Raw genomic sequence first — 17,888 nt, 5'->3', positions numbered from 1 at the left:
GCCATTACAATAAAGTGCACTCATCTCAAGGATCGTGAAAATTTGAGTGAAATTACGTTAATATATAAGCATTTGTGTGTAAAACTACAAGCATTTCTGTTGTTATGTTCAACTTCCAGGTCACTCCACGGTTGCCGTGACAACGACTTCAAACGTCATCAAAAGTCGCCTCTCCGTGAGCTTGTGCGTGCAGTGCGACCCCATTTCCAAATGGTATTTTGTGAATAAATAAAGGACTTCAAAATGCCTATGAAAGGAAGATATCCGATCAGGAGGACGCTGGAATACCTCCAGAAGGGCGACATCATCTTTAAAAACAAAGTGAAGATCATGACGGTGAATTACAACACGCATGGAGAGCTCAGCGAAGGAGCAAGGTCAGAGCTAACAGCAGCTAACGTTAGCAAAGACACATTTACAGCTGAAACTCATCTGTTTAAAATCATCTTAAATCAGGTTAAATCGGGTTAAATACCACATCAATGAAACAGGTGGTGGCAGCGTGCGTGCATTATTCTGTCAATCTTACTTTCACATTATAATATGGCACAAATACCTACGCGTACGTAACATTGTCTATTAGGAAAAGTGTCGTTAACGTAAATGTTAGTTGAGTAATAATGGACTTGTAAATGTTTATTATTCAATTTTTTAATAGTTTTACTAGTTAACTGTGTGGTCTATAAATCTCAGAAAATATCAGTCATAAACTTAATATTAATAATAGCAATAATAATAATAAAGTTTGTTTATATAGCACTTAACAAAACCAACGTTATAAAGTGCTTTACACTTCAAATTACAGAAAAAAACCCACAGTAAATTAAAAAAGTATAAAAGAAAAATATAAAAACAACACACAGGGGGAAAAAAATAAAAAGCAATATATACAACACACAAAAACAATCAAAATCAATTTGAAGAGTAAGATATAGTATAATAATAAAATAATCCTTTAAAGAGAAATTATAGGAATGCCTTTCGATAGAAGTTAGACTAAAGAAGTGATTTAAAATATTATTTCTTCCATCTGTATAGCTTAGTCACTGTCACTTCTATTTACATGCACAAAATCAACCAATATACTCAAGTAAACTGGCAGTAATTCAGTTCATTCTGTTCTGCACGGTATATGGTTTATATCTGCCGGTTACAATGATCTTAAAATGATTCTTTTTTCTTCTTTTTTGAACAAAAACTTTATTATAATTGAAGCTTGACACCAGTTTTTAAATGGAAGAAGGAAAACAATTTAAATACACTTTCCAGGTATACCATGGTTTACCTTGAAACAGGTATACATCTGAAATCTTATCTTTTACAAAAGTTTAATACATGAGACAGTTTTCAAAGAGTAATGTTGTGGACAGATATTTTAGTCTTCTTGGCTAGATTAAATAACTTGTGTACTATTTAAAGTCAGACTGATAGAGACAGAATAATTCATTCACTCATTTTTATTCTATTTTTATGGTCAGATCGGCTGTCATGAGAAGCTGTTGATAAACTTTGTTTCTCTCTTTGTTTTGCAGAAAGTTTGTGTTCTTCAATGTTCCTCAGATTCAGTACAAAAACGAATGGCTCCAAATAATGATGTTCAAAAATATGACACCATCACCGTTCTTGAAGTTTTACCTGGGTATGTATCCTTGCACTGCTGTTTGTACGTTTGACCTGCATTCTTCTTCTTCTTCTTCTTCTTCTTCTTCTTCTTCTTCTTCTTCTTCTTCTTCTTCTTCTTATTATTATTATTATTATTATTATTATTATTATTATTATATATTGTGTCGGCCTCCTCTGTCTCTTTTGCAGAGGATGGGGAGCAAGTCTTGGTGGATGTGGAAGGGAAGGACCACAAACAAATTTCACAACACATCAAGAAGATTCTGGGAAAAACAGAGTAAGTAAGAGTCATGCAGGTGTCTCATGTCACCTGCATCACTCTTTTCTTTAATTTTAGGACCGTGAGATGTTGAATAAATAAAATAAAATAAAATAAATTTGATTATGTACGTTGATATTAAAAATGTGACAGTGACTGTTAGTGCTGGATAATTAAACAAAACAATGTTCAAGGATTGTGAGTAATGTGGATAAAAATTTTTTATTTTACTTTGCAAGATCAAATAACTAATAAAAGCTGTATCACTTAATTAAAATTCAGCTTGTAGTAACAGGTAAAGTAAACATCTAATTCATATCATAATTTTAGCAAAATACCAACAATGTTGACAAGACAGATGGGACAAAGCAGTGAAATTATGCCAACCTTAACTGTAAATTATCAAGAATTTTCATGCATTTACAACTATGATTTTCCTACTCCTGTTATATCTAAAAATGTTCTATGAAAAAAAGAACAAGGCCCATTCCTGTAGGGACCAGATGGTCTAAAAATATATTTATTTTACTCCCTCTCTGTTTACAGAGCAATGTTACAAGCTGAAGCCCTAGCCAGGATGCAGGCTGCAAACCCCGCCAACTTTGGGCCCAAAAAGTACTGTCTGAGGGAGTGTATCTGTGAGGTGGAGGGCCAGGTGCCGTGTCCTGGCACCAAGCAACTGCCCAAGGAGATGACTGGCAAATATCAAGCCCAGATGGCAGCGTCGCAGGAGTAAGAGAGGATTATTGTAGATTCACTGGACAATACTATGGTATTTTGATATTATGTTTGATTTTATACAATTGCATAAAAGGTCTACCGCTTTGCATATTTTGTTGTAAATATATGTAACTAAAAGGGTCCTACTGTGCTGTTGCTGGACTGAGACCCTCCAGTCAACAGCAGGAACATGAGGTTGTTTGTGCAGTCACTACCTTGCTCTAGTGTTAAATAACTTAATGTTGCACCTGGGGTCAGATTTATAAACAGTGCATACAGAAACCATGCATCGCCTTTTTCCACACATTTATGTGTTTATGATGAGAATATGCGCGCCTTACATATTCTTCAGACCACACACCGTTTTAGCTGCGATAGCTGCGGGTGAGATGAAGGTAAATATTAAATACAATTGATCGATGTCACCTTACTGTAAATCATTGTTTTCAGGTTGCTTGCCATTTTCTCTTATAGTGTTATTTTTTGAGGCTGCAGTGTTCTCTAAAATATCAATCAAGGCACATTTTCCTATTTCTTTGACCATTTCAGATATAACCTCACTGTTAATGATCATTTAATTTGATCCTGAATAGTGGCGTACTGTCGTAACCATTTGAAACCTGAGTAAATTGACTTGATTAAAAAATGTGGGAAGAAGGCAATTTAACTTAAGCAGAAATGACCTCAAACTTTGAAGGAAATTAGTAAAAGGTACCAGAAAATCCCCTGAAAAATCAAATTTTCACAAAACAAACAAAACAGAAAGTTTAAAAAAAAAATTTTAAAAAAAGGAAATGACCTAGGGAAAAAGTGCTAAAAAGTAGTAATTCTGTACTACAAAACAGGATTAGGCGTACGTGTGTCTGTTTACTCTTTTCTGTCTTTGTATGAAAACACAGTTCTATTCATGAATTCACAGAGGTTTATGCATCTGGCCCCTGGTGTTTGCATGTGATGTGGTCCGGTTGAATTCAACACTTTCAAATGCAATTTACATCCAGCACAGTGTCAACAGTGCAGTGTAAACATTAAAATTAAACTTATTTGCTTGTGCAGCTGTAGTTGTGGCTCTGTGTAAACATTAGCAAAATCAAAATCCTAAACAGCATAACCACAATATTTTCATGCTAGAGGCAAAATCAAGTTGCGATTAGACACATGGTCATCAGATGTATGACAAGAAACATTTTACAGAGACAACTTTTTTATTGGTGCTGAGATGGAATTTTGTAAAGTTAATAAATTGATGTCTGTGTCTAAAATGTTTTACCAAATTAGCTAAAATCAACTGCTAACGCATGAAGAAGCTCTTTAGATTACTCACACTGTCACAAAACATTTACAACGTCACGTTTTGCTAAAAATCTGTGGACGTCACAGTTAAGCGGTGCGAGATCGACAGACGATACAAAACATTGTTTTAGTCTTTTGAGGACATTCTGACTGACAGGAAAGCACTCGGACAAATTCATGTTAGCAGCACTGTGAGTGATAATACTTGCTGGCATTCATGTAGTGTAAATGTATCTGACAAAAACAAAACCTGACTAAAATGTTGACCTAACAATTTAGTTGTTCTTTACAAATATGGATAAACCTCTGTACACAATGGGAGTTCAGCGGATCCTGCAGTGTTATTTGTTGACTTATGATATACCTTGGCAGATAGTGTTTAGTATGTTCTTGATGAGTGCTGGTTGGATGGACTTCTAAAGATGGAACTACTGAACAGATAACATGCTTTACATACAGATCTTGGCCGACAGCACATTGTTGGGAGATTTTATCAGGAAGACAAGCTTGGTACTAGCTCCATAGAAAGACCAGCATCAAACAGCACTTCAAAGAAACGCAGACACAAGAATCATGCAACCCAAGTGCTCAGTTGGAGTAGTGCCGCTGTTAACTATACGATCACAGCCTTTATGGGTAGCACAGGAAACCATGGAAAACGTTTTGTTCACTTGGCTCAATGTGGCTCAAGATGCTTTAAAAAAAAAAAAAGTCCAAAATTCGACCATGCCTCAGCCAGCATGTCATAGACACGATGCACAAAGAAATGTTTACTGAACCAAACCTGCCTGACTTTCATCTAAACCATGCAGACAGACAATGTCACCAAACAGAGACAAGAAAAAACTTAATTCAGTTTTACAGAAAAAGCAACTTCCACTGAAACAGAAATTAAAAGCTGTTAGAACAGATACTTATTCACCTCCTGTCATGGCCATTCACAAATGTACGTGTGGCTAATTATAGTATGATTAAGGATTAAAATCTTTTCCTTGTGATAATGTCGTCATTAATCAATATGAGTGACACAAGCATAACCGGAGCAACAAGAATGGCTTAATTCTTAGTAATTTCTGGTACAAATCTATGACACACAGTGATCACAGGCTGTGCACTGACAGTTTTGACTGAATCAGTCATCTGAAGGAATATTTCACCCACAAAATGACCATTCGTCAATCAGTTAGTGATGCTGTCTCACCTTGAGTTTTTGCAGAAAACTGTTTTTCTTGCATGCCTCCACGGAAAACGACAAACATATTGATCTATTGATTGATTGGGAATCACATTTAACAGCAAAACCATATCAGACTATCTGTTCACAAACTCACACACAACTTGTTAGCGTATTGATTTGTTGATACATGTTGTTTATGAATATTTAAAATGGTTTCAATACTCATTTTTGTCAGTATCAGAACTATATATATATATATATATATATATGTATGTGTACTACTTTCTTGCTCTCTTCTCCTTAAGAGCGAGTAGACACACGCAGATTGCTGCAGTGCCCCCACAGCCCCGCCTCCTCTCTCATCACTTTTTTTTTTGCTCTGTCATAGGCTTTTGCAGCACATTTTTGTTTTGTTTTTTCTTTTGTTGCCTTTTGAATGTTTAAATGTGTTACAATCTCAGAGGCTTTTCAACGTGCACTACTGCAAAATGATGCCGTTTTCATTTATGTCAACAATAAGTGTTAATTACTGTTAATGTTTACTACAGTCCAGTAGTAAGAAGAGAAAGTCATTCTTGTCATTTTATAGCTTTGTTATAGTTATATTTTAACAAAATTTCAAAATTATGTGTGCTCAAAGTCAATTTTCCCCATGCTATTGAAAATAGTATCTCATAAGTATTGTATCTGAAGTTCGAATTTCTGATATCGTGAAAACACTCCAAATCTCATTTATCCAATCAATGTTTGCCATGTTTCTGTGGAGTGTGAAAAAAACTCTCTTCAAAAACTCAAAGTAACAAGGTCTGACGAACTGATAAACAAATAGCCATTTTGTGGGTGAAGTATTCCTTTAAGCCTGTGAATAATATAACTATTCAATAATCAGTTTCCTTTAAACACTAGGTTGCCCAAATATGGTCATCAAACTAAATTCATATGTTTGTCATTAAACTGTCAGACAGTGTTTATAATTTGTCATGGCCCAGTTAGAGCATTAATGCATGGTTTGGTTCTTTGGTCTTGGTTCGATGAACAGCAAGAACTTCAATTGCCAGAAAGTTGTAGGTTCAACCACGTAGTACAAATATCGATGCAACTCCATCAATTTTACACATTAAAGTCTTATATGTCTTCAGGAGTATTACTGTAAATGTCAAAAAAAACTGTACGCATTTTGTTTAATGTTAGATTACGAAACAAGCATCAAATCCCTTCATCGCTCCCTAAATGGCCACAATTACATTTTGACTCAGTTCATAGCTTCCACCAGAGAGCCAAATCATACAACCACACTCGCCCCAAAGAACCATCGGACCATCCCACTGAAAAAAAATCATTTAAATTGCATTCTTCTGTCTTCCATTGTTCGTGTTTACCCTGGTGCAACAGGGTTAATATCTTCAGCAATATGCCTGAACAGTTTTTAATTTGCAGTGCTTTGAAACTGTGCATGCTGGGATCGACTCCAGCCCTCTGCGACCCTGTGCAGGATAAGTGGTTTAGAAGGATGTTTGGAAATTAAGAGAGTCACTCCTGACTCCTGAGCCATAGCACATTTTTAATTTTAGGTCTAATCTTTGCGTGGTGCATCAGACCTCACCCAAATTAAAGCAGTGGGCTCATTAGTCGTGTAAAGTGAGCTAGCCTTGCAGGACTTGGTAAGTAGCAGGTAATCACAGGGATTATGACAGGAAGGTGTCAGTGCTTCTTCTTCTTCTGTTCCTGCAGGGTGTGCTGTAGCTCTCTGAGGTTCTCTGACAGGAGTTCCACCTCGTCGAGACGGCCGCTCAGCTTGGCGTCAAAAATGTAGGCCCTAATGTTGTCAATTTGCTGCAGCAGCAGCTCCTCCTCTATCATGTCCAAGTCTGGGAGAACCTCGTCATCATCGTCCCCGTCAAAGGGGTTTGTTGAGACTTCTGGAGAATTCCCAGAGGCCTCCAAGAAAGGGTTACCTGTGTCGGCATCGTCGTCCTCCTCCTCCTCGAAGGGGTTTCTGGGTACACTCTCAGCCTGTTTGTCCTCCTCAACCTCTTCATCTTCATCGAATGGGTTGTATTCTTTCTTCCCATTGGTTACCTCTTTGTGCTCCCTCTTTATGTCCTCAAAGAAGGGATTGGATGGATCCTCCTCAATGGGGGTAGAGTCCTCATCATCGAAAGGGTTAAGTGAGGCGCTAGTCTGTCCTTCACCACCAGGGGGGGTTACATGGCCCCCTAAGCTCCTCAGCCTGGGAGGCGACTCCTCTTGGCTTGTGAGAGCAGGGAACGCCCTTACAGAAGATGGACTCCTTTCAGCTTTTGGAGTCAGCTCCTCTGCTTCAGCATCTTCCTCTCCTTGGAAGCCCCCAGTCCCACTTATATCCAGAGTCCTCTCCCAGGTGATGGACGGCTGGGTGGAGCCCACAGCGGGGCCCCAGTGCTCCCTCTCCTCTCTTTCCCGGGTTTCCAGACGATGGAGCTCCCCCTGCTGCATGCTCTCCTCCTCAGCCAGCTTCTGGGAGAGCACGATGGCGAGGCTGGTTTGCTGCTGATCGTATTCGTCCTGCAGCTGACGCAAGTTCTCCTCCAATATGGCCACCTCGTCTGTCCTCTGGGCCTCCCGGGCCTGGCGAAGGAATGACTGTATGTTCTCGATCTGTTGCAGGAGGGGGTCCTGCAACTCGTCGCGTGTATGGACGGAGTCTGCGGAGGGCAACCAACCACCAGCTTTGGTCATGCGCGGAGCTCTAGGGGCTTGTGGCAGCTCTCCATTGGTACTGGGGGGTGGACGGTTTTTCTCAGACTCCTGCCTGAGTCTATTTTCTTGTTCCTGTTTCCTTTTTTCCTTCAGCTCTTCATATTTATCCTTAGTGGGTAAAGACATGAGACCTAACAGCTTCTCCTGAAACAGGGAGGACACGGAGAATAGGTGAATTCAGGAGAAAAAGGGAGGCTCAATCAAAGAAGAAAGACATTGTAGGCGTCATGATACTGAGAAATGTCTGATCTTCACCTGGACAAATAGCGTGGCTGTGTAACGGATCATCCTCTGCAGCTGGAGGGCCTTCGGATGCGGTGGTGGATCATCTTTTGCTCTTAGTGTTAAAATCTTCTTACTGAGAAGAAAACAAAGAACTCTACTGAATCTTTTTAAAAACTTCAGGCATGATGGAAGACTTTTGCGCAGTCCTTAAACTGAAACTTAGGACCAACATCTACCTCAGAGCATCAATTAATTCGTAGTATTTCTGTACTTCCAGCCTCAGTCCAGCAGCAGTGTCAAGATTGTAAGTGGTTTCTCCGGCGCTGTGAAAGATACAGCCATGACGATAAGTAACATGCCTCAAATTCAAGAAAGATCCAAAGATTCTCACTCACATCACAAATGTTCATCAAATAACTGCTTTTTAATGGGGCTTACTTGAGCGACTCGGCCATTTTGATGTACTCTGGAGCCCTTTCATCCACCTTCTCCATGCACATCCTCAGCCTCTGACGGGAAGACAAGTTTAGAGCAAGTGAACAACAGGAAACCCCAAAAGACAAACACTGAATGACGGGAAGGATACAACAGTGTAAACTGTGGAAACAAAAGAAGAAACAGACTGAAAAATCTGGTAATTCTTTTCATTGTATCTTCTTTGATCCTACCTTTGATCTTGAACTTTGATCTTACCTCATAAAGTTTCACGACATCCGGCATGTGATCCTTTTCTTCCAGTTTCTGCTGTCTCTTCAACAGCGTGTCCATGCAGTGGTGACAACAGCGAATCTTCTCATCGTCCTTCTCTTCTAACATGGAGGTAACGCTGCTCAGGCTGCTGATGCTGCCTCTCCTGGAGCCCATCCCACCACCACCACTGCCACCTCCTGCAGGGGGAGACTGGGACTGAGGGGGGCTTCCAGGTACACACAGGGCCTCTCGTGTCCCACTAATAAGCTTTTCTGTAATCGGACAAATCAAACATTTTACAGCATTAAGACACACATGGTGAAACCTGACCTCAGCTAAATGATTTCTTCTAGCTTGCAATGATTTTGTTTATACGTACGAGCCAAAGGCAAGGGGACAAACTCCATGCACTTCCGACACATGATGGACCCACAGAGACGACAGTGGTGCCGCCTGTTCCGGATGTTGAACTTGTTTCCACAGTCAGGACAGAACGGGACATCTGAGTCACTCACCCATGACACCACCGACTTCTCAATGGCTGTAAAGGAGGATGAACACTTGTTGATGTATAATGGTAAATGATTCCTAGCAACATACACTGAGAGGAGTCAGCGTTGTAATGAAAATGTGGACAAACCTCTGATTTTGGCTGCATCGGAATTGACCCTGTCAAACGACGTCAACTGAAAAAACAGTTTTTATCGCAAATGAGTTGGCACTCTTACACCGCACATCACAAATGTAATTTCAACAACAGTGATTTATGGTGTGAATGAGTTGTGATTTGTGCTTTTGTATGAAGACCTTTTCCAGTCTGATGATGAGCTTGTTGACCTCAATGACATAGTGATCTATCCTGGCTGCCCGGTGCTTTTTAAAGAAGTCCAGGTGACTTCGGGTTGCTCCTACAAAAAGCAACGAGAAAAGAAACTGTAAGAGTTCAGTGTGAGGGCTGCTGCATCATTAATTTTATTCAAATGATATGAAAAAGCTAGCTAACCAATGAACAAAGAGGTGAAGACTGGACATTTATTTCCACCTAGTTTACAGGCTCACCCAGCTCCTGAGGCTCCCACATGTAGGGGTCCACACAGCAGAAGGACACATAAGTGCCTGTATCTGTTCTGTCGTCGCCATCCCTTTTCAACAACTTGTCTTTGGCTTTCTTTGCCTTCAGAACCAAACCTGTGCACAAAGAAAATCAGGACACAACTACCTCAAAGTCCACAAGAACATTGTATATTTCAGAGAGCTTATCCCCTCGCATGCCTGTTTCCAACCAAGATTCTTCCTCTCAACATTTCATCATTTTCCTGTTGTTCCTCCCTGCAGCAAGGTAAGTTGCCAATTCATCCTGGCAACAATCTGCTTTTCAAGAAGGTCACACTGTCTATTTGCTAAACTAGACAGTAAGACTTTATATTTTCCTTTTTGCCGTTTTGCGGTAAAACATGAAAAACTCAAATGGCATTGTGGCTGTGAGCAGTGGCCACAAGTACAATCAATGTGACTCACTTCTGAGCTGTCCCCTCACATGGTGGTCGTCCCCCGAGTGCTCCTCTTCATAGTGGCCTTGGAGTTGGGAGATTGACTGAAGGTCCTTCAGGCACAGTGGGCAAAGAAAGCCCTCCTTCACTTCACTTGTGCCCTCAAAGGGGGGTGGATAACTGGAGGCCATGACAGTGATCGACTGTGTTGTTGAAGAGATGCAAGGTGGGAGATTCTTGCTTCGGTCCACATGTCACAGGGTGTGTGACCCACCCCATAATAGCTCCATCACGTCAGAGAAAATCCTGAGACACTGAGAGGCAGGACAAAGCAGACTGAAGTGACACAGATTTAACAAAGTCCATGTTTGAAATCCAGGATATATTCAGGCAATAAAATGTAATTTAAACACATATTCTAGTAACAATGTAAGTTTCAACCAAGTTTGACTATACAAACCTAATAATGCATCATCAGGCACTCTGACTGTAGTTAAAATTGTAGGATGAAGATCAGAGTGCCTCAGATGCTGTTGAGACTGCCAACTTCTACCATGGACGTCTACACAAGGTAAACTGGACAGTCTGTGTTTTTGTTTTTTGTGACTAACTGTCCTATTCTTGAGGTGCACCTGTTTTTCTATGATCATCAACACCTTGTGTTATGACCAAGTGCAGCACTCCCTATCTTTTTATTCCTAATAAATTATCAGAAAAGAAAAAAAAAATTAAATATATATGAAAAGTAAAATGATTAGCAATAATGCATCATTTACTGCACTGTGATTAAAACTTGGAGGACAGGAGTGTAAGTACAATAAACAGTTTCACAGCAATATCTGGCTGAAAGTAAAACAGAGGACTCTGATTCTTACACAGTATAATATAGTATAATATGGTTTATTACAGCTGTATAAATGTAGCTAATAATCGTGTAATATTGCTGGTATAAAGGCTCAAATTTACACCCTCTCTTTACTGCCCATAAAAAGCTGCATGTCATTTCATTGAGAATCTAGCTAACATCTCTACAGACAGTTTATAAATTTGACAAATCCTACACATCAAACATTTTACAAAGATTACACTGAGTTAAAGTTACGTGGGCTTTCTTGATCTCGTGCATGTCTAAATGACCCTAAATTAAGTTTAAACGTGGCATTGTTACCAGGTTATATTGGTTAGCAAAGACTTAACCCAGCTTGTGTCCAACCCACGCAGTCAGTGGAAAAACAAAACAAACAAGACAATAAGTATGTCTGATTGCAAGCGATCACTATTTTAATCAGTAATTGATGTTTGCATATTAACTACCCAATGGCTGAAGCTATACAGTTTAGTATTTATGTAACGTTAGCCGCCTGAGCACAGAATATAACGTTAGCTACAGGATGCTAACTGGGAGCAGCCCTCGCTTTTTTTAGTCATCGTTCCTCTGATCTTGTTGCTCAAAACACGGCGATAAATAACTTCAAACTTCAATAAACAAATACTCGAGGAGTAATCAACACGATGGATGTATCATACTCACAAATTAATCCAATAATAAGTGCGTGTTTGACAGTTAGTACTCTCTTTGACAGCTCGACAACAGCAGCTGCAGCAGCAGCAGCAGCCCTGCCTGATCATGTGATTAGCATGCAGTTGGTACGGGAAGAGAAGAGGGACAAATGATACGAAACACACAGGTGTGTTAGTCCCATAGCTTTAATATTGTTGTATTTTTATTATTATTATCAAAACAATTCATCTTGTAGTTTATCACACATAAATACCAATACTTTAAGACTAAAAGCAATTTTAACTTTTGGATGAATGAGTTAAAACTGGTTAATAACAAGAAAGAACCAAAGTTGTTTTCATTAGGCATTATGTCCACTCTTCACCTCTTTTAAACTTGTACACTCTTCACCTCTTTTAAACTTGTACACTCTTCACCTCTTTTAAACTTGTACACTCTTCACCTTTTTAAACTGAATTGAAAATCGGCTTTCCGTTCTTCTTCTGGATGTTGTCTCTGTTTCTCTTCACCTTCCTATCTCAGTCAATTATCCTAAACTATGTAGGCCCAACTGAACCTATATTTTCACCATCATCTTAGCTTCATGTCTTTTTCTAACCAACTTAATAGGACTGAACTGGGTACTGCTTTTCACTTCTGTTACCGCCCATCCTCTTAATCATACTGCACTTCTGCTATTGTGGCAGTTTTCCTGAATTCACTGTTCAACTGTCTTTTCTTGTCATATTGTTCTTCCCACCACTGCATGAGCTCTCTTGTATGCAACTAGCCTAAATGGTCACATTTCAAACATATCAACTTTCTTTTCTTTGGTGATTAGATAACTCCAATGTCTCAATACTCAAAGTGAATTGTGGGATTTAAAGTCTACACAATCATTTTATTCATTGTATATCTTGACAATTTAAATTTCCAGCAACCCGTCCAAGTCAAACCTACATTTAAGCCCAATCTAATAATTTATGATCACATTTCCATTTCCCTAAAGCTGACCACAACAAATTGTATTACACCTTTTCCCAATACTCTGTTAGGACACGCCTGAATAAAAGGGGATACACCCCATATGCCTGCAGAAACCTGAGACTAAGTACTAAACACACAATTCTTAGCTGGATTTTTATCTTATCTTTATCTTCTCAAGTCAGTCCAAGATGGTTAAAAAATTACTGTACCATAATAATAATAATAATTAAAAAAATAATTATTAAAATATATAAAAATGTAAGTACCCTGAAATTGAATTGTTTGCTCAGTTTTCCTTCCTATATAAATGTGAACATCCCAAAACATTGTGGTATGCATACAGTCAGAAAAGATAAATGTTTTGTCTTTTAGTCAACAGAAAGTGCAAGAATACTCAGTATCAAATTTAGATCCCTCTGTCTTTTTCAAAATTTTAAAGGAAGTTCTTTAACTTCATAACAAAAACATCATCGTCATAATAATGAAATTGTAGAATTGTAGAACTTGCACCTGTCTCACTCCCTCAGCTCGAAGCAGCTGTCTCTCCACTCTGATCCTCCAGGCCTACATTTCCAGTTTCGGCACCTCACCTCACCAGTGGGCGGCACTGTGAGCCTCCACATATGTGCAACACCTTGGTTGTGCTTCCTCTGCACATTTCCCATCCAGGTGATTTCCGCCATTGTTTACATCCCAACCTGATCAGCTGGAATCCCACAGTACATTTAATATTTATCCAGATTCTGTCCTTCGTGGCCTCCCGATGTTTTGTTTCTGCTCTCTCATGTTTCCCCTCACTTCTTACTTCATCATGGCAGTGGAAAACGAACTCCCGCTGAGGGCGACACCTGCATCGCGACACTGGACCAAAATGTAAGTTTATCATTCAGCATCGTGTCTTTTGTGTTTCTTCCTGCGTTTGTTATTGATTCGGCATCTGTCTGCCGTTTCAGTGACGTTAATGACCTCTTTGAAACATGAACATGAGCCGTTTTGGCTGCTCAAAACTTTGTCGTGACTAATGCAGTGTGCTTGCTAAAAGTTAAATTATCTTCGTAAATGCAAGGTTTCTGTCCAGAGACGGAAAGCGCCCTAAGGGGCCTCGGGTTCACTGTGAGTCACTTGGTTTGGGACACGTTAATTAACTGCAAATTCGTCCAGGAATATGCATTAAAATATGACCTGAAATAGGCCCTCAGGTGAATTCCTGCCCTGAAGCAGAGTGGAGAGTGGCCCTGTCAAAATCAAGTTTTACAACCTTGGTGTGTATTAGTTTCAATTTAGTTTAATATTTCAATTTTATTGAAAAAAATAGGTGGTACATAGAGAAAGTAGAAGTAGTAGTGTTTTTTTTTTTAAAGACTTATCAAAAACCCAACCCAAAACCTCAATTATTCCAACTCCTTCCTGTCCCACAGACCCCAAGTCACCAGTGGAATGATGACACAGCAGAAAGGCACAGCAAAAATTTAAAAAATGACAGAAAGCCGAACAAAATATAATAATCTTAGATAGAACATAAGTAAAGGTAGTGCCTCACAACAAGAATGAGCAGAAATAATTCGAAAAATAAATAAGTGAAAAAAGTAGCTATATAAAAAATAAACCAAAAATAAAATGCAATTTTTACTTTTAAAAAATGGGTTGTTGCTGATGTCCAGGGTCAGCTTAGTTTTATACGATTTGTATTGATTTGGCTTACATCTCAGTTTCTGGGACTCTGTGGTAAAACATTCATTAATTCATTCATTCATTCATTTATTCATATTTGGTTTATTTGCTCATTTTAGTGTGTAATTCCCAAAACAATAATGAAAAAAAAACACAATACAGTTGAGGATCAATCAAGTGATGCTCTTTGAACCTCTCATACTGCTGCATTGTAAACTGGTTATGCCTTGAAGAAGGTCTCTGATCAGAAGCATGCTTTATCATACAGATTTTTGCACAGAATTGAGTTTGTGGATGTTTTTTTCTTTCATTTTAAGGGTTTACAGACTAAGAATGTTGTCCACAGATTATTTGCAGTGTGTCTTGGGGTGTGTGTGTTTAACTATCATAGTGTTCACAGATAGGCTTTTGCACAAAACCTCATACTGTATGGCAAAATATAAAATACACTCCCAAAGGATTCATCTGAATCATATGCATAAATTTACCTATTGCCTTCTGCCCTAATTTCTGGTTCATGCATGAAATATAATTCATATGGAATTATTCCTGTATATCTTAAAATGTGCATTTTTTTCACCTGCTTAATTGTTTGTCAGTGCATTGAAGTGTTACACCTGGAGTTGAAAGTCGTGTGTTCAGTGGAGCCTTATAAGTCTCTATCTCTACCTCACGTGCTCCATGAATAATCTACATATTGATCAGGCCTGTGGGCAGCTGCTCTGATGGAATGAGCCCAATTAAAGTGAGAGAAGGCATCCTGACACTCTGTCTGCTATTGAATTTAATTCATCAAGGTAGATGAGGCTAGGCAGAGTGACTGCTTTGTTAAACCACACACTAATTAGACCTGTTGGGTTAAATAAACAGTTTAATAGACTTTAATAGTGCACTAAGGCATGAATTACTGCAACTGCCATACGTTTTTACCAATGCGTTTTATTGTCCAACAAAAAACATTGGTGGTTAAGGCAAAGGTAGCTTTAAGTTTACAACATTGGGTTAAATAATCCATGCACTAATGTGTAGAAAAATAATCAGTGACACATTTTGTTTGCTGTGGTATTCATTATATTTTACATAGGTAGAAAAGAAACACAAATTAATCAATGAAAGGATTTCCTCTGCAAAGCTAACGTTCACTGAAACAGGTGCTGCACTGACGAGCGCGTGCTGCCTCACAGAGGCAACATGGCAAAAGCCAGTGGACAAGTACTTGCATTCTTGGACTTGATTTTAGCATAATTATCCTAATTAAAGCAATAAATACTTAATAATTATAACAATAATTTATCAATAAAGTCAACATAAGGCAGGCACTCTCATGAAAACCGTATTTACAGCGTTATAGTCAGTTTAGAGGACATTTATGCACAAGCTCTCCAAAGAAACCAACACCAGATAAAGGATTTGCGATGATGATACAGTAAGTGTCGGCCAAAGAAAAACTGTGGCACAAAAGATTAAATGATGTGAATTCTTTTTACGTTTTTAATAATTCATTATGGTCACTTCATTTACACATTAATTTGTCTACAATACAGCAGTACGCGCGCACCAGACTTGTGTTTATCCTACTCTCCTTCCACTAAATCCTCCTCGGGTGCAAACCTTTTCCCAGGGTGTTGTCTCTTCTCCTCGGCGTGGCTCTTGTTAATGTTGTCTAAAAAGTCGAGCAGCAAACTGGTCTTGCTGCAGCTCGTAGCGTCCAATACGTCACATGGACTGTTTGTGCCCAAATCCGGACTGGAGTTATCCCAAAACCTTTTCCCGGGGTGCTGACGCTTTTCCAGGTCAACGAGGTCTTCGTCTCCATCCACATCCCAGTCCCCATCGAAGTCCTCATCCTCAGGGTGGCGCTTACCTGGGTGCTGGCGTTTGCTGTGCAGCACCAGGTAGCGCTTCCCCGGGTGCTGTCGTTTTGAAAGTTCACTCAGGAGCACGACGGGGTTTTCAGAGACGTGTCCCATCGTGGAGCGCTTCCCCGGGTGCTGCCTTTTCTCCATGAAGGAGTGCATTTCTTCTTCGCGTTTGCCCGGGTGCTGTCTCTTTTGAACGTCTAAGTACTGTTCATCCTCGTCCTCCTCTCTCCTCCCCGGATGCTGGCGCTTCTCCAAAGCCTCGCTGTATCTCTTACCGGGATGTTGTCGTTTTGTCACCCACTCTATCTGAGAGGAAGATCCCTCTGGAGACAGAAAAAAAACATTTAGATTACTTCATGTAATACCAAGTCTACTTCAAACATCCCTGTTCTGTCGTGCGTAAATTGCGCACAGACGAGTGTAATTGGTTGTAGAAATTCTCTATATACAGGACATATCCTTACTTTATTTTGAATTGGAAGATTCTTTGGCATTTGTATGATTGAAAACACAAGTTTAATCATTTTTATGATAATTCAGATTAACAGGGAAACATCCAAAAGTGCGCGTAAAGCCCAAAGGGCTACAACATGTTGCCACTTTGATTTTCAGATAAACCATGAGACAAATAGCCCGTATATCAATGTCACGGTAAATTGAATTTAAAAACAAATTTAAAGCTGAAAATCCAGCTCTTTTAGCATTAAATAGCAATATTGTGCATCAAGTCAATATTTTGCATAAAATGGATCCATCAGATGCATTTTACGCACCGCTTCTGCCGTCATCATCCTGCATCTTTTTGAGAATGGACCGTAACAGGAGACTTTCTGCTCTCTGTAGTATGATGTCGTCTATGGTCCTCCCGTCAGTCTCCTCGTCAGCGGGGATGCCCTGTCCTCCAGACAGCGTCAAGTTGCAGACCACGAGAGAAGCCAAGATGAGCAGACATGTCGACTTCATGGTAATGTAGTTGGACGTCTGATGAAGAAATAGATCATGGTCGATGGGAAATACGTTGTTGATGAGATTAAATGCAATATAAAAAGGCAAGCTGAACTTTCTAAACACATGGCTCCACTGCAGTAACTGATTTTAAGCTATTTGATTCGATAGCAAGAACCAAAGTCTTCTTTCTCTGAAAATACATGCAAGACAATTAGAGGAGTTAATTTGACCAGTGCAAACTGCAAAAAGGACGTAAAAACTCTGACCAATTACACATATTAAAAAACAAGTGAATCTGCATTGGAAGCGAGTGGAATAATTTCAACGTAACAGCAACATTTTGAACTTGTTTTGCGATGCAAAAAGAATGTCGAGTTATCAAAAAAAACAACAACTCCGAAATAAATCTTAATAATGCAGAATAAATTTGACCTACGCAGATATGATGAAACAGATCCATTAACTCCAAAAAATACATGTTATCTTTGTATAAGGGTTTATTCTTAAGTGCGCCAAACTGACCTGAGAAGTATCCAAAGTCTCCTCTGTTGAGCGCACAGTGATGGTAGTTGCTCTCAGCCTCTCGCAGCGGTTGGTGACCCGTAAAGGCCAAGTCTGGAGGTATGAGCTGATAACTTCCCCTCTCAGCTTTTATACTCACCGGTCACTGTCGTCACACCAACGCTGGAGTCATTTTTCAGGA

At 39.3% G+C, this 17,888-nt stretch overlaps 4 protein-coding genes across 7 annotated transcripts in view; 2 read left to right on the top strand and 2 right to left on the bottom strand.

Annotated features, from left to right (window-relative positions):
• Window positions 1–130: 130 nt before the first annotated feature.
• mrps25 (mitochondrial ribosomal protein S25) lies at window positions 131–3,663 on the top strand. The gene is made up of 4 exons (XM_042491564.2): window positions 131–377; window positions 1,533–1,639; window positions 1,813–1,900; window positions 2,429–3,663. The coding sequence occupies exons 1-4, from the start codon at window positions 244–246 to the stop codon at window positions 2,616–2,618; spliced, it is 519 nt and encodes a 172-aa protein (XP_042347498.2). The 5' UTR covers window positions 131–243; the 3' UTR covers window positions 2,619–3,663.
• Window positions 3,664–3,788: 125 nt separating this feature from the next.
• On the bottom strand, window positions 3,789–11,888 carry rbsn (rabenosyn, RAB effector). Its single transcript, XM_042491563.2, has 11 exons — window positions 11,748–11,888; window positions 10,245–10,530; window positions 9,786–9,914; window positions 9,534–9,634; window positions 9,367–9,412; window positions 9,106–9,267; window positions 8,730–8,998; window positions 8,475–8,545; window positions 8,273–8,359; window positions 8,067–8,169; window positions 3,789–7,955 (listed from the first exon to the last, which is right to left on the bottom strand). The coding sequence occupies exons 2-11, from the start codon at window positions 10,405–10,407 to the stop codon at window positions 6,774–6,776; spliced, it is 2,313 nt and encodes a 770-aa protein (XP_042347497.2). The 5' UTR covers window positions 10,408–10,530; window positions 11,748–11,888; the 3' UTR covers window positions 3,789–6,773.
• A 1,479-nt stretch (window positions 11,889–13,367) lies between these two features.
• Window positions 13,368–17,888, top strand: part of tmcc1a (transmembrane and coiled-coil domain family 1a) — a 97,505-nt gene continuing 92,984 nt past the window's right edge. For 2 of the 4 annotated variants that reach the window (XM_088082029.1, XM_088082030.1), the window contains exons 1-2: window positions 13,368–13,577; window positions 17,081–17,201. The gene's annotated coding sequence lies outside the window, so the exon portion shown is untranslated. The remainder of the gene's footprint in view (window positions 13,578–17,080; window positions 17,202–17,888) is intronic. The other 2 variants (XM_042491596.2, XM_042491591.2) reach the window with 2 other exon arrangements.
• Window positions 15,297–17,832, bottom strand: trh (thyrotropin-releasing hormone). The gene is made up of 3 exons (XM_042492195.2): window positions 17,708–17,832; window positions 17,011–17,218; window positions 15,297–16,560 (listed from the first exon to the last, which is right to left on the bottom strand). The coding sequence occupies exons 2-3, from the start codon at window positions 17,198–17,200 to the stop codon at window positions 15,950–15,952; spliced, it is 801 nt and encodes a 266-aa protein (XP_042348129.1). The 5' UTR covers window positions 17,201–17,218; window positions 17,708–17,832; the 3' UTR covers window positions 15,297–15,949.

The sequence above is a fragment of the Plectropomus leopardus genome, chromosome 9 (genome assembly GCF_026936395.1).
Source record: "Plectropomus leopardus strain MGB_pleo_1.0 chromosome 9, ASM2693639v1, whole genome shotgun sequence".
NCBI classification, from domain to species: domain Eukaryota; kingdom Metazoa; phylum Chordata; class Actinopteri; order Perciformes; family Serranidae; genus Plectropomus; species Plectropomus leopardus.
This window is presented reverse-complemented; position numbering and strand designations above follow the sequence as displayed.

Bases quoted from the DNA above. Each gene is read 5' to 3' on its own strand.
- rbsn (XM_042491563.2), bottom strand. From the start codon at position 10,407: ATGGCCTCCAGTTATCCACCCCCCTTTGAGGGCACAAGTGAAGTGAAG. The intron at 9,915-10,244 runs GTGAGTCACATT...CTTTGTGCACAG, and splicing joins TGTGAGGGGACAGCTCAGAA to GTTTGGTTCTGAAGGCAAAG. The intron at 8,546-8,729 runs GTAAGATCAAAG...TCTTCCCGTCAG, and splicing joins ATGTCGTGAAACTTTATGAG to AGGCTGAGGATGTGCATGGA.
- trh (XM_042492195.2), bottom strand. From the start codon at position 17,200: ATGAAGTCGACATGTCTGCTCATCTTGGCTTCTCTCGTGGTCTGCAAC. The intron at 16,561-17,010 runs GTGCGTAAAATG...TTCTGTCTCCAG, and splicing joins GGATGATGACGGCAGAAGCG to AGGGATCTTCCTCTCAGATA.
- mrps25 (XM_042491564.2), top strand. From the start codon at position 244: ATGCCTATGAAAGGAAGATATCCGATCAGGAGGACGCTGGAATACCTC. The intron at 378-1,532 runs GTCAGAGCTAAC...TTTGTTTTGCAG, and splicing joins GAGCTCAGCGAAGGAGCAAG to AAAGTTTGTGTTCTTCAATG. The intron at 1,640-1,812 runs GTATGTATCCTT...TCTCTTTTGCAG, and splicing joins GTTCTTGAAGTTTTACCTGG to AGGATGGGGAGCAAGTCTTG.